This window comes from Salminus brasiliensis, chromosome 21 (assembly GCF_030463535.1).
Source record: "Salminus brasiliensis chromosome 21, fSalBra1.hap2, whole genome shotgun sequence".
Classification (NCBI taxonomy): Eukaryota; Metazoa; Chordata; class Actinopteri; order Characiformes; family Bryconidae; genus Salminus; species Salminus brasiliensis.
In genome coordinates, this window is record NC_132898.1 from 22,534,995 (window position 1) to 22,549,728 (window position 14,734).

Sequence of the window (14,734 nt, forward strand, 5' to 3'; positions counted from 1 at the left end):
TCAGACTCCTTTAATCTTGTCCCAACAATCAGCAGCCAGATGCCCAGCTATAAGGAGCTTTCTAGCTTTCTGAAAATGAAAATAACTGACTTCCACAAAGCAGGAGAAGACTATTAGACAACAGCAAAGCGTTTTCATGAAGTCGTTTCCTCAGTTCGTTATAAAATTGTCTGTATATTGTTATAGCACCAGAGAGACAACTTGGCCAATACATCTGATTTTTTTTCTGAATTAAGAAATGTCAGTAAACAGGAACAGTGGAGCTGAAGTTGAGGTCTGAAAGACCACCGTACCCTTTCAAGAGATCCTCTTGTAGGGCTATTTGAATGGCAAATCAAAACCCTCATTTGATTGCAAAAGACCCTCAGGAAGATTTAGCAGACTCTGGAGTGATGGTACACTATTCTACTGGGCAGCGACATGTGAACAACTATGACCTCAGTCATCAGAGTCATCGGAAGATACTTTTACTGCAGATAAGTAGGGGTCTAAATGAATAAGCGCACAATTACAAACATAAATAATCATTTATCATTCATATATATATATCTAATCTAATCTTTATTATATATATTTTTTTATACTTTATTATATTTCTCTCTCTCTCTCTCTCTCTCTATATATATATATATATATAAATATAATAAAGTATAAAAATATATATATAATAAAGATTAGACCAAAAACGAATTATTTGTGATATATATATATATATATATATATGAATGATAAATGCTTATTTATGTTTGTAATTGTGCGCTTATTCATAGATATATAAATAATTATAAACACAAATAATTCGTTTTTGGTCTAATCTTTATTTCCTGCAGCAAGCAAGCCCGGATGAGACGGGAGAATCTTATTCGTCCACACGACCCCCGCGCATATTTAGGCCCGCCCACACCAATCAAAACTCCGCTCAGTCGCAGGAGCGTGTCTCCGCCCGTTCCACTGGCCCCGCCCTTCGTGTCGTACGTCAGAGCTACAGGCGGCGCCTTTCTTTGCTTCGCCATTTTACATCGCTGAAGATCAGGGATCAGCGCAGAAAATAAACAGCACGAACCGCGGCGGCGCAGACGAGACAAAGCACGGTAAATATACATTTAGCAGTTCGTCACAAATCAAATGTTAAAGCTTTATTTATTTTGTATTGTCGTGGAGGTCAGTTTAGCAGTTAGTTCAGGGTCGTTCTCGCAAGCGCAGCCATTTCGGGTATGAGCTATTAGCTCCGGTCGGTACGATACAGTCGGCAATAACTCAGTGAACTGCTAGTTTCATATTTCAGCTTATAGGTAATCGGGCAGTTTTATATAATTGTGTCAGTTGTGTTCAGGAGTGATATTTGGAGAATTTAGGGTCACGCTGCTGCTGTAGTTTGTCTGCGCCATTTTGCGCTGGTATCTAACAAAGAAGGCCTTCAGCCTAATTGTTCCGTTCCACCTTAAAACCGGCGCAGCGGTTACACTGCGGCGTCTGCGGGACCCTAACCACAACGAATGCACTATTTAAGGGGGAGCGGGAAATTAGAGGACGAGGCTAAACTGACTAAAATGAGCAATGTTAATAATTTCTTGCGTTTTATTCTTGTTTTAGGGACTCGGTTAATTTAAAGAAAGATGTTAACGATTGCATGTTTCCATTTTGGCCGACTTTTCTAAGATGATTTTGCTAAATCAGTGTTCTGCATTACTGCAGTATCAGTTTATCAGTATCAGAAGGATTAAGTTGGTCCACATGTTTTTCCATTTTAAGCCCCGGTCATTTATCCAGACTGCTGAAGTTTAATATTTCACTAGGTGGCTGGCCCAGTAACAGCAAAGCCCAATGTTGAGGGGCCCCATCTAATCTTTCCTCTCCATTTCAGCTTTGGCTCACTGTAAAATGCATTTGGGTTTAATAGGAATATGGGAAGAAGCTGAATGCATTTCCATGTGCTATGCATTTCCACACCATACACTTGAGCTGGTGCCATCCATATTAAAGCACAACCATTGAGGGGGAAATCCCATGCTGCAGCCTTTTGCTCTGGAAATGAGGCCACATGGTCTGAATTCAGTAAAACAGTTTGAAGTTCTTGTGCAAGTTGTTGTTCTCTCTCCTCTTGTCTCTCATACGTTGTTGTGTTGTGTGTGGAAAATGTATATTACATGAAAATCTAAACCCACGCTTCTTCTTTCAGTTTCTGATTCGTGTTTGCGGAGTAACAATTTTTGTTTAGAGGGTTGAGGCCGGTTGAAATGGGAGGTAAACACACAATTTTCATACTTTGCATGATTTTATTTATTTTTTTGTTTTGTACTTTTGTCTGTTTTGCTGTTAAATGTCTGGGTTCCTGTTCTTACAAGGCCTAGAACCAGGGCTGAATAATATGACTTGTTTTATTAGTATTAGTATTTACTAATTATAACAGACCAGAAGAACTCGATATAATGCTAACAGTATCTTTTAGTAAAATGTACTAATAAATGCTACTAATAATACTAATTCAGTTTAGATGCTGATCAGTCTAAACCAATTGAGCAGGACTCCTTATATTGCCCACCTCTTTGGAACAGCTTACAGTAGTGTTTTAAGCTCACTGGGTTGTTTCTTTTTAAGCACTGGTTGGTTCACTCTTCAGACACTGGTGAAGGGTTAATGACTAACATTTTCTCCACAAAATATTAAGCTTTACTGTTGTGCGAGATTTGATATTTTTGCTTTCTTCTATAAGCCCTTTTACTGGTTAGACCTAACAGTGTCGTTACTGTTTAGCTTTTAGCATTATGTAAAACGTTATTCAAATACTGACAGGAAGTATGTTTTTGTGTTTGGTTAAAGCCTTTTGCATGTTGGGCAGGAGTGATATTTTTGCTGCTTGCATGCACTTGAACTTTTAACACCAAATGTTATTTAAGGCTTATCACCATTAGCATGTTTCTCAAAGCCTGAACTTGATTTTGAATATGGAAATTACTTGATGGATGTAGAACAGTACTGTTTTGTTTTTGGGTAGTCATACTGCTAAATGGTCTGGTTTTAATGGCATTTTTGTTACACATACAAAAGTTTTTAAATATAAATGGAGAGAATGAATATTTACATACTATGTTGAAGTACTCACTACTCCCCACCTTGTTACATGAGATGATGCAGTGTGGTCCCTGCTGGTGTAGGGCTTTCTTTCTTTTTTTTCTTTTTTTTTAACGTAGCATCGCATTATATTTTGTATCATGACCTACTTTGTTGTTTTAAGGGTAACTGTTCATTTCCCCAAATGGAAGTCCATGTATTAAAGCCTCTGATCTTCTCTTGTTTCCAGATCCCAGCATGCACAGAGACTGCCCCCTTGATTGCAAGGTGTATGTGGGGAACCTGGGGAATAATGGTAATAAATCAGAGCTGGAGAGAGCCTTCGGATACTACGGCCCTCTGCGCAGTGTCTGGGTGGCCAGGAACCCCCCTGGCTTTGCTTTTGTAGAGTTTGAGGACCCCCGTGACGCTACAGATGCTGTCAGAGAGCTGGATGGCAGGTAAAACGAGTATTAGAACTGTAGTTTGGCACTCCTTTAGATGTGTCCCATTTGAAGGGTGTGGTTTTAACTGAGAAATGACACGAGTAGTGTAAAGCTATGCATGCTGCCAGGCTGGTTTCAGCTGGGTGTGGCAGAGATACTCTGCTGTGTCCACTTTTTACTCTGACACTCTGTAACAATGTGTCAAACATAACAGCTTCACTGTACTGTCCCCACTATAATGTTGACATGATGCTGAAGCCTGGTACTGTGTAGATGCTTTTCTGGGTGGTGCTGTGTGGAATGACGAACTTGCAACAAATCAAACATTTTTTTTTTTTCATCTTTTTTTTTTTTAGTTGGTCAGCTATGTTTTTGCATAAATATTTTTTTGTAAATAAATGTTACTAGTTGATATTTACTTGGATTAAACCAAATGCATTTCTTTTTAACACAGGACTCTGTGTGGTTGTCGTGTGAGGGTTGAGCTGTCCAACGGTGAGAAGCGCTCGCGTAACCGGGGTCCACCCCCCTCTTGGAGCCGGCGCCCACGTGACGATTACCGCAGGCGCAGCCCGCCTCCTAGGCGCAGGTAACCTGCCCCCACTACACACCTGAAGTGTCATTTCTAGCAGAGATGAATAACTAATCGTTTCTGCCCCTCCCCCCAGTATAACCACCCAAACCCTTAAATCTCCTGCTCCCTCCGAGCTGTTCCTGATCTTTCTGCACGAGCTGATTTAAAGCTGTGGTTCTGATTCAAATGGCATGCAGTTTCCCCCCCTCATCTTCACTTGCCATTTATTGATCATTAAATTTAAATTTAAAGGGGTAGCATGGACACAGTGGTGTTTAGCTGCTTATGTGTAAGTAGACCTCTGGTTCTATTCATCCGCTTTGGATAACAGCACTTATTGATGACTTAATTGTCAGATTGGTTTTCAGTGATTTTTAATTGTTCAAAAGTAGTTTGCAGGCTTTTCTTCAAGACATTAAGATCTCATGATCCAAGTTAAGGGGGGGTCTAATAATGGTTGAAATGCAATCTTGCAGTCTTTTGTTTTATTTACTAAAGGTTGTTTTTGATTTATTTTCCTTTTATCATCTATATTAATAAAAATGAACCCCGTTGCAGAGTCACCACCATGCCTCTTCTCACCAACCTCTGAGTCAGTCAACTAGTCCTCTTTCAGCATCATGTGACCAACGTGCCCCAATCAGCTGGCTGGGTTCGTGTCACATGACCCCAGGCATGGCTAATCGTCAGGTCGCACCAGCCCAGCCCATTGGTTCCTGAGCATGCCGTTCTCAGCTCCTCCTCCTCCAACCTTAACACCCAATCAGCAGCGGCCCACCTCACATTCCTGACCAATCAGCGTGTTTTACGTTCCCAAATGTCTACACTACAACCCACCAGCAACAGCCTTCGGCTAACCAATAAAAGCAGGAAAAATCCACTACAGCCAGCCCCCATCCGCAAGCCAACTAATCAGCTGGCAGCATCTGGCCTGCCCTTTTCCGCCAAGTCCCGCCTCCCCGGCCGGCACTCCGCCTCCCCTTCGCCATTTCTAGCTTGTTGAAAACCAAAAGACTAGTAAGTTTTTCCTGCTTCATACAGTTTGATGCTGAATACAGTTGTAAAATGAAGACAGGTTGAGTAAAAGGTGCCTTTTTTCAGTTGAAACAAGAAATGAACAGGGTTGGTATGAAATGGTTTAGAAGGGGACAGCTCCTGAGCGAGTTTTTGCAGGCTGGTTTGGATTAAAGGCCGCAATAAAAGGAGCTTTCCCCTTTTAAACCCCCTTACATAATTTTTCTCCTTTTAGCATTGTGCTCCTGTGCTCTGTGCGCTCATTGTCTCCGTTATGATGGATTTGTTTTTGCTTCTTGTTTTGTGCTGAATTAACAACGGTGCTTCAGTTCTGTTCCCATTGATTTTTCCTTTAAATAGTCTATAGATGTATTCAGTTGAGAGAGAGAGAGAGAGAATGCAATCCCATTAACTGTCCCCAAATTGGCTTTGTGTTGAGTTTTGTATTTGCACAGTATTCCAGACACAGCTTATTTTAAACTTGGTTTGTGATTGTCAATAACTTTAAAGCGTATTACAGTCTGTCAGAATGAGCGTGTGGGACACTTAAATCTGTATAGTGGGCCCTATGCTTCCTGTAGTGTATTAGTCTGTAATAATAATCAATGTTTAACTCTCTGCTCTATGTAACAAATGGATATTGATATGACTTTTTGCAAAATCAAGTGTTGTAATGGTTGCAGTCCTCCTTTAAAGTCAGTCTCAGGCTGTGTCTGGAGAACTGGGTCATACACTCCTTTTTTCCCATTTTATTTTTTTGAAAAACTGATATTGACCAACCCTCTTCAGTGTTGAGTGGTTTTTCTCAACCTCTGAGCCAAAAGCTCCCCCTCTCCCCAGCGGCTTTCCGGCCTGTAGAGCAGCTGTACTGAGTGCAGGTAGTTTCTGGCAGGATAAGGACTGAAGGGCTAAAGAGTTGATGCTTTGTGTTTTCTTGCTGTGGTTCATTCTCTCTTTGCTTGTCGTCCCTCTTCTCCCTCCCCAGATCCCCCCGCAGGAGGAGCTTCAGCCGTAGTCGCAGCAGGTAAGAAAATTAATAAATAAATACATACAAAATTATTAGTTATAGTTTTATGGGCTGTCCTGTAATTGGCTCTGAAAGATACGGTTTGCTTTTGTAGCATCTAAGTGCTTTGTGTCAATTATTTTTTAAATTTCTGAAATTTTGAATCTGATTTTGGCCTGACTCCACTGATTGCATGATCTCCTCTTGTGTGTAGATCTCTCTCTAGAGACCGTAGAAGGGAGAGGTCTCTGTCTCGAGACAGGAACCACAAACCATCCCGATCCTTTTCCAGATCTAGAAGGTATGCACTTCAACTGATTGACTGATTTTTGTGACGGTGATTTATTAAAATGTTAGATGAATAATGGTTTAATAGTTGTAGTAACTTATTTTATTTTCTCCTTTTTCCCTCTCTCTTTCTGCAGTCGCTCTAGATCAAATGACAGGAAGTGAGCTTTTTGAAACACTGATCATTGTTATGGAAGGATTGTGTAAAGACTGCAATTCATCGTCTTTTAACTCCAGCGTTATGGACTCTCTGTGCCCCACACAGTCATCTTGCTTTATCTATTGTTTTTGTTTCTTATTTTATAAAGTGATCTGATATTTTAGAGCGGTTATGTTTCCCTGAGATCTGTGTGTTGTGTGATAGTGCTCCACTATTTGCCGTATTACATGTTTCATTTTTCATACAGCAGCATTCCATCTTGGATCCTTTTTTAAAAAACTCTTCTGGATGGGGTTTCCTGGTGATGCATGGAAGGTTTCTGAATGTAAGGAACTGGCTTCCCCTTGCCTCCCCTGCAGTGTGTCCAGTCTCTTGTCCATGTGTCCTGAGCTTGTTTCTCCCTGAAAGGGAGCTGTGAAATGTATTTTTTTTAAAGGGTTTTTTCCTCCCTGTTTTTGTTTACATCGTAGAGCCTCTATAAATTGGACTTTGTGAATTGTAGCTCAAGATGGGACTGGGGAAAGGGGGGGGTGTACAGCACTATGAAGAATTTTTGACCTTCATATGTTTGGCTCATTTTGTTCCTTCCTCCCTAGTGTTCGTACCGTTTGTAAAGTTTATCTGAAATTAAACTGGTTCCAGGATGACCTTGCTAGCCTCAGTGTTTTACTGTTGTGATTTCATTTGTCAAGGTGTAAAACAGGAGTTCCACCCAATTATTTATTTATTTTTAAACTTCCTCTCCCCCAGTTCCTCTCCTCCCACGTTGTCTGCCTAATTCTGTGTATGTGATGAACACCCAAATTGTGAGGGGTTTGGTGTGAAATTGTGGTTTAATTGCAGAGAAACTTGCTGACCAACTTCTTCAGTGCTAGCTGCTGGACTGAGGTCATAGACTGGGGGAAATGAAGCAAACAGCCCGTACTGCCAGTTGAGGGTCACTCCATTGGACGAACTGATCTGAGTACCAGAGGTGCTATGCTACCATGGTCTAGTCCATATACTGACCTGTATGTCTGTGTTGTTGAGAACAGCAAATCATGATATTTCAAACTGCAGTTTGAGATTACTGAACATTACTTATTGACCTTGTTAATTTTGTGCAGACCTGCTCATCTAGGTTATAACCACAGCCATGATCAACATAAAAAAGCTGAGTAAGTAATTGGAAAAGGGGGAGAATTGTGCATGAACAAAAAGATTGGAGTGTTGTGGAGCGTTTGCCTATATCCACCGCCCTCCTAAGGAAAGGACCTGCGCCTATGGTTGAAGGTGCTAAATTATAATAATAATAAAAAAAAACACCACCCAAATATCCAAACATCTCTTACTATTTTGTGGGTGCTTAAGAGGCTCTTCAGTAGGTTCCTGCTTAGGCTAACCTTTAACCTCATAGCCTCACAAACATCTGACCATTTCACCGGAATGTCAAAACAGAGCCATTTCTGTGCGTAAGGATGTTCTAGTGTTGGATTGTCCTCCACAAAATGATAAGAGCTGATGTATGGACGTTAGTGTGGATGTTTTAACATTAGCACCTTCAACCATGGGGCAGGTCAAACCCTACAAAACTCAAACAAGCTAGTTAGTGTTAAATATCTGTTAGCTTAGCTGGTCACTTAATGGCAAGTATCCACAGCAGTAGACTATTCACTTTGAACCCCATGCCACCCTAAACCATTTGTTAATAAATGACCGGAAATTCCACAAAACTCTTGAAAGTGGGCGTGGTATAAAAAGTGCTCTATGTAGTGATCTGGATTTCCGCAGGTAGGGAGTAGTGAATAGGGCACGGTTTTGAACACAGCTCATGTCTCCACTGCTTGTTATCTAGCTTCATAAGTGTAGAATCTGCAATATCCCGCTCTGTTGGTCAGTGCTTTTCTATGAAGATAATACAAGCTAAGTGTAAACGTCTGGATCCTTTTGGGATTTATAGAGTGTATTTCTATATCCAGTGTTGTGGTAGTGTCTAAATGAATGCAGTGCAAATCTGCCCCAGCAGAGGGCGACTGCAAGCTGAACATCCAGCATGCGGTACTCTTCCAGGGACCTTTCGGAGAAGACACACACGCAGGAGTGATGTATACAATAAACACATAGATAAATTAAGACATGCAGAAGGATATTTGCTTTTCATCTTTTATTATTTCATTTTCCCCTGTATATTCTTTATTATTTATCGTATATTTATATATATTTTTCATGATTTTTCAACTTTAACTCATCTGAAGATTCCTACACCTCGCCAAACAGGTGGTCTATTTTTCCCCAGCAGTTTTGATTTTCTTTCTTTCATTCTTATTTATTTCTTCGCAAAACAAAACGTATTTAACAGTACACGGCGGCAGTGTGGCTGTGTCCCAATTGTTTTCTACTAACAGGAAGTGATTGCTATGCTGCCGTTGACTCTGCACTCAGCTGCGTCCTTATCCGCCATTTTTCCTAATAATTCATCCAGATGTGAGAAGCTCCTCCCTCTCCGTTTCGCATTGCACTGTGGGATAATAGTGTCCATCGTATCCACTCTCAAAAACCAGCTGTTTCTGAGCACGTGTCTTTTTAAAACTATTTTTTTTACTTTTTAACTATTTGATTAAATATTTAACTCAACTTCGACTCTTTAACTTCTTGTTCTGGTTTGTGGGCAGGGAGGTTCTCAGATTAATAATAAATGACTAGAATGTAAAGACTTGTCTTGATTTCTGATTTCTTCTTATTATTATTGTTATTATTACTTTTATCATTATTATTATAGGTTTGAGGTTGGTGATTTTAGCAGCAAAATTGAGCTTGAGCTGCAAACACCATAACCAGCTACCTGCAGTGTTTTCACTCTGGTTATCTCATTCGAGGAACAGTGGAACCTCCCCTTCCACCTTAAGTGTATGTGAGGGAGTATTTGGAGGGATAAAGGCTGGGCTGCAGGTTAATCAGCCCCTCTGTGTGTAAAGGTGTGTGTGTTTAACAGCAGTTCTTACATAACAGTGAGCTTTAGGGTGGCGGCTGGTCCCCTGCAGTTCCCTCCACTTTACTGAACACAGTGCATTCCCGCCACGTACGCACAGTGTGTGGGTTTGTTATGTAACTATGGGAGTAAGACAAAGTTCTTAACACACACAGACATAGCTAGCTAGTTAACTAGCCATAATCTTCAGTCACAACCAGACATTTTGCCACAGTAACGTAGCGGTAATTTAGTTAATGCTTTAGTTAATTGCCTGAGTAGGATTGCTTGCGTATCCTCTGTCACATGATCTGCATTGCTGCTGTCATTAGGTCTGATATCAAAATTCCCTTTAAAAAAATGGTCAATGATCAAATGATCAATGATGTATTAACGTCACCCTGCTATCGGGGCCAGGTGTATTCAACTGTTTAAAAGTACAGAGTAGTTCAGCAGCAGGCTTGAGTTTGGTGATGTCCGCAGCAGGGGGAAGCTGCTCATTACTCATCATTACTCAACCCCGCCGTGACGTCGTGCGGCGCGTATGACTCACTGCGTCTCGCGGTTTTGCGCATGTTGCGTTACGCGTTTTCCCGCCGTTCTTTGGTCTTCATTCAGCTTTAAAACGGCGTCTCTGATTGGCTAATTAATATTCAATACCAAAGAAATATGTAAATGAACCACTTTTGCAGCGCTGAGAGCAGAATGACCTCTGACCCCTGCTGTGGTGAGGAATGTGTCTGACCCTAATTGTAATTCTCATTAAGCCCAAACTTTGACTGCCCTCTCTCTCTCTCTCTCACACACACACACACTCACACACACTCACACACGGCTTTGTTTAGTCAGAGACACTGACGCTCAGCATGATTTTTCAACTTTAACTCATCTGAAGATTCCTACACCTCGCCAAACAGGTGGTCTATTTTTCCCCAGCAGTTTTGATTTTCTTTCTTTCATTCTTATTTATTTCTTCGCAAAACAAAACGTATTTAACAGTACACAGCGGCAGTGTGGCTGTGTCCCAATTGTTTTCTACTAACAGGAAGTGATTGCTATGCTGCCGTTGACTCTGCACTCAGCTGCGTCCTTATCCGCCATTTTTCCTAATAATTCATCCAGATGTGAGAAGCTCCTCCCTCTCCGTTTCGCATTGCACTGTGGGATAATAGTGTCCATCGTATCCACTCTCAAAAACCAGCTGTTTCTGAGCACGTGTCTTTTTAAAACTATTTTTTTTACTTTTTAACTATTTGATTAAATATTTAACTCAACTTCGACTCTTTAACTTCTTGTTCTGGTTTGTGGGCAGGGAGGTTCTCAGATTAATAATAAATGACTAGAATGTAAAGACTTGTCTTGATTTCTGATTTCTTCTTATTATTATTGTTATTATTACTTTTATCATTATTATTATAGGTTTGAGGTTGGTGATTTTAGCAGCAAAATTGAGCTTGAGCTGCAAACACCATAACCAGCTACCTGCAGTGTTTTCACTCTGGTTATCTCATTCGAGGAACAGTGGAACCTCCCCTTCCACCTTAAGTGTATGTGAGGGAGTATTTGGAGGGATAAAGGCTGGGCTGCAGGTTAATCAGCCCCTCTGTGTGTAAAGGTGTGTGTGTTTAACAGCAGTTCTTACATAACAGTGAGCTTTAGGGTGGCGGCTGGTCCCCTGCAGTTCCCTCCACTTTACTGAACACAGTGCATTCCCGCCACGTACGCACAGTGTGTGGGTTTGTTATGTAACTATGGGAGTAAGACAAAGTTCTTAACACACACAGACATAGCTAGCTAGTTAACTAGCCATAATCTTCAGTCACAACCAGACATTTTGCCACAGTAACGTAGCGGTAATTTAGTTAATGCTTTAGTTAATTGCCTGAGTAGGATTGCTTGCGTATCCTCTGTCACATGATCTGCATTGCTGCTGTCATTAGGTCTGATATCAAAATTCCCTTTAAAAAAATGGTCAATGATCAAATGATCAATGATGTATTAACGTCACCCTGCTATCGGGGCCAGGTGTATTCAACTGTTTAAAAGTACAGAGTAGTTCAGCAGCAGGCTTGAGTTTGGTGATGTCCGCAGCAGGGGGAAGCTGTGTTGGTGACATTGTGTTCTAATAGCAGTAGGACTGAGTTGGTGACGCAAAGCAAAATTGAGTTGGGTGATATTATCATCAGGGTTGAGTTAAGTGATTTTTAAATCAGCAGGATTGAGTTTGGTGATATCAGTGGGTTTGAGTTTGGCAATTGTTTATCAGCAGGATGGAGTGGTGATTTTTTAATCAGCAGTACTGAGTTTGGTGATGTTAGCAGCACGATTGAGTTTATTTTTTTAATCAGCAGAACTGAGTTTGGTGATTTTTTAATCAGCAGAACTGAGTTTGGCAATTTTTTCATCAGCAGGGTTGAGTTGGGTGATGTTAGCAGCAGGTTTGAGTTTGGCAATTTTTTCATCAGCAGGGTTGAGTTGGGTGATGTTAGCAGTAGGTTTGAGTTTGGTGATTTTTTATCAGCAGGATTGAGTTGGCTGATTTTTTATTATTAGCAGGATTGAGATTGGTGATGTTCTCAGCAGGTTTGAGTGTGGGGAGTTTTCTAATCAGCAGGATAGGGTTTGGTCATTTTATATGCAGGATGGAGTTTGGTGCTGTTAGCAGCAGTATTTAGCAGCATTCAGCATTCTCTCAAAGGGGGCCAAGACTTTTGCACGCAGAACAGTGTGTATAAAGATGAGAAGCACAGTAATGAAAAGTCTAGCTCTAAAGTAACCCTCTCCTCTTCCTCTATACGTGTGTGTACTCAGTAACCTCTCTCTCTCTCTCTCTCTCTCTCTCTCTCTCTCTCTCTCTCTCTCTCTCATTACTCATCATTACTCAACCCCGCCGTGACGTCGTGCGGCGCGTATGACTCACTGCGTCTCGCGGTTTTGCGCATGTTGCGTTACGCGTTTTCCCGCCGTTCTTTGGTCTTCATTCAGCTTTAAAACGGCGTCTCTGATTGGCTAATTAATATTCAATACCAAAGAAATATGTAAATGAACCACTTTTGCAGCGCTGAGAGCAGAATGACCTCTGACCCCTGCTGTGGTGAGGAATGTGTCTGACCCTAATTGTAATTCTCATTAAGCCCAAACTTTGACTGCTCTCTCTCTCTCTCTCTCTCTCTCTCTCTCTTCTCTCTCTCTCTCTCTCTCTCTCTCTCTCTCTCTCTCTCTCTCTCTTCTCTCTCTCTCTCTCTCTCTCTCTCTCTCTCTCTCTCTCTCTCTCTCTCTCACACACACACACACACTCACGGCTTTGTTTAGTCAGAGACACTGACGCTCAGCCTGGCAGATCTGCTCTGGTTTGATGAGGTCTTTTATACAACAGGTTCAGTTCAGACTGGGGTTCATAATTACTGGAACCCTCAGTAACCAAACAGGGTTCTTAAGGTCTGTGGTATAATAATAATAATAACAATAATAATAATAATAACAATAATAATAACAATAATAATAATATTTTAGTTATAAATAATTAAAAGTATGTTATTTAAAATAAACATAAATACTCTACCTGTCCACATGTTTGCGTACATCCCATCTAATGAATGCATTCAGCTACCTAAAGCACCTTGCCAGTCGTGAGCTAGAGGGGTATAAAGCCCCCATCATTGAGAGCTGTGGAGCAGTGGAACTGTGTTTTCTGGAATGATGGTGCTCCATTCAATACTTCTGAGATGAGTTGGGGATGAGGTGAGGTGGTGATCATCCGACATACTGACCTGTCTAAAGCGCTAAAGTGACTAAATGCAATCAAATCCTCACAGCAATGGTCCAAAATCTAGTAGAAAGCCTTTCCTGGACAGTAGAGACAGTTATTTTAACAAAAGCAGGAAAAGCTTTTTAATACCCTTGATTTCAGAAGAAACCATGAATGAGCAGGTGTCCCGATACTGGGCCTACGCTGGTTGTTAGCTGCCTAAGCTGGCTGTGCCTCAGAGGCTCAGTGTGTCTCTTTTTATCTCTGTGATGTAATACACTTTTACCTTTCTTAGTTATGAACTGACACATTTACACATTTAGCTACATATTTACACACACATATATCTGTGCGTGCGTGTGTGTGTGTGTGTGTGTGTGTGTGTGTGTGGTGGGGGGAAGGGGTGGGTGTTCTAGTTGAATAGTAATGCTTTTTATAACCCAGAACTTTCATATTTGTCTTTCAGTGTGAGACAATGAGCTCTCAGTATTAATCAGAAAACACTGTTCTTCTGTCTGACAAAAGCATCTGTGTGTGTGTGTGTGTGTGTGTGTGTGTGTGTGTGTGCTATGCTAGTCATTAGACCTTCCCTGTCTGTCTCCCACACACATAAACACACAATGCTCCATGTCTCTGCGGTCTGGTGTCCGAGTTGTGACTCTGCAGCTCTATTGTAAAAGTGCTGGGAACCTGGAGCTGCGCCAGGTGTGAAGGAGCCACCAGAGGGGCGGGGCCCAAACTAGACCATATCCATGATGAGAGAGCAAGAAGAGTTCTAGAATTAAAATATAACAATGGTGATGGAGCACAAAGGTCAAAGTCTGGAACCCGACTATGTGATTGATGGGGCAGTTCTAGAGCCTGCGCCCAAGGTGATGGAGGAGGGGGGTATCTAGAACAAGAACCAGAATGCATTCCTGCTGATAAAGGAAGAAGAGTCAGAACATATCTAGAATCAGAACATATCTATGGTGAAGGAGGAGACAGGGTTCTAAATCTGAAGCCTGGTGACTGATCTCGGGCGGTTCTAGAATCTGAATGCATCCATGTTGACTGAAGAGGGAGGGGCCTGGAACCAGAATGGGGGTAGAGGAAGGAGTGTTTTAGTACTGAAAGGGAAAGCAGACATGTTTACTTTTTTGCTCACAAACCATGACAAGTTCACATTTGAGCCAGTCTGCAACCAACCAGAGATCAACTGAAGGTCGTTACATTTAGGTGGAGAAGCAGATGTAGTTGAAATACCGGGTCCTTAATTGTAAGCACTAATGCATCATGATTTATTGTCCAATACAATCAAATCCAATCGTGGACTGTCAATACATAGCCATTCTTTTAAATGGTTTGGACAGTTTTGTTATTTATTATTAACTGAGAAGCAATGGAGACGTCCTCTGGAGTGATGGAGCTCCACCAGACTCCTTTTGGATAAGTTGGCATGATGGAACTCTGTTGAACTCATTTGGGATGAGTTGGAGTGATGGTACTAATAATTCAACA

The 14,734-nt window shown here is 41.3% G+C and overlaps 1 protein-coding gene across 2 annotated transcripts; it reads left to right on the forward strand.

Moving 5' to 3' along the window:
- The first annotated feature begins 968 nt into the window (after positions 1–968).
- Positions 969–7,186, forward strand: srsf3b (serine and arginine rich splicing factor 3b). 2 transcript variants are annotated; one of them, XM_072666157.1, is made up of 7 exons: positions 1,003–1,091; positions 2,180–2,244; positions 3,302–3,512; positions 3,952–4,086; positions 6,071–6,109; positions 6,306–6,392; positions 6,517–7,186. In XM_072666157.1, the coding sequence occupies exons 2-7, from the start codon at positions 2,238–2,240 to the stop codon at positions 6,542–6,544; spliced, it is 507 nt and encodes a 168-aa protein (XP_072522258.1). In that variant the 5' UTR covers positions 1,003–1,091; positions 2,180–2,237; the 3' UTR covers positions 6,545–7,186. The 2 variants fall into 2 exon arrangements, with proteins under 2 accessions (XP_072522259.1, XP_072522258.1); XM_072666158.1 differs by lacking the exon at positions 2,180–2,244 and having other exon boundaries at positions 969–1,091.
- The last annotated feature ends 7,548 nt before the right edge of the window (positions 7,187–14,734 follow it).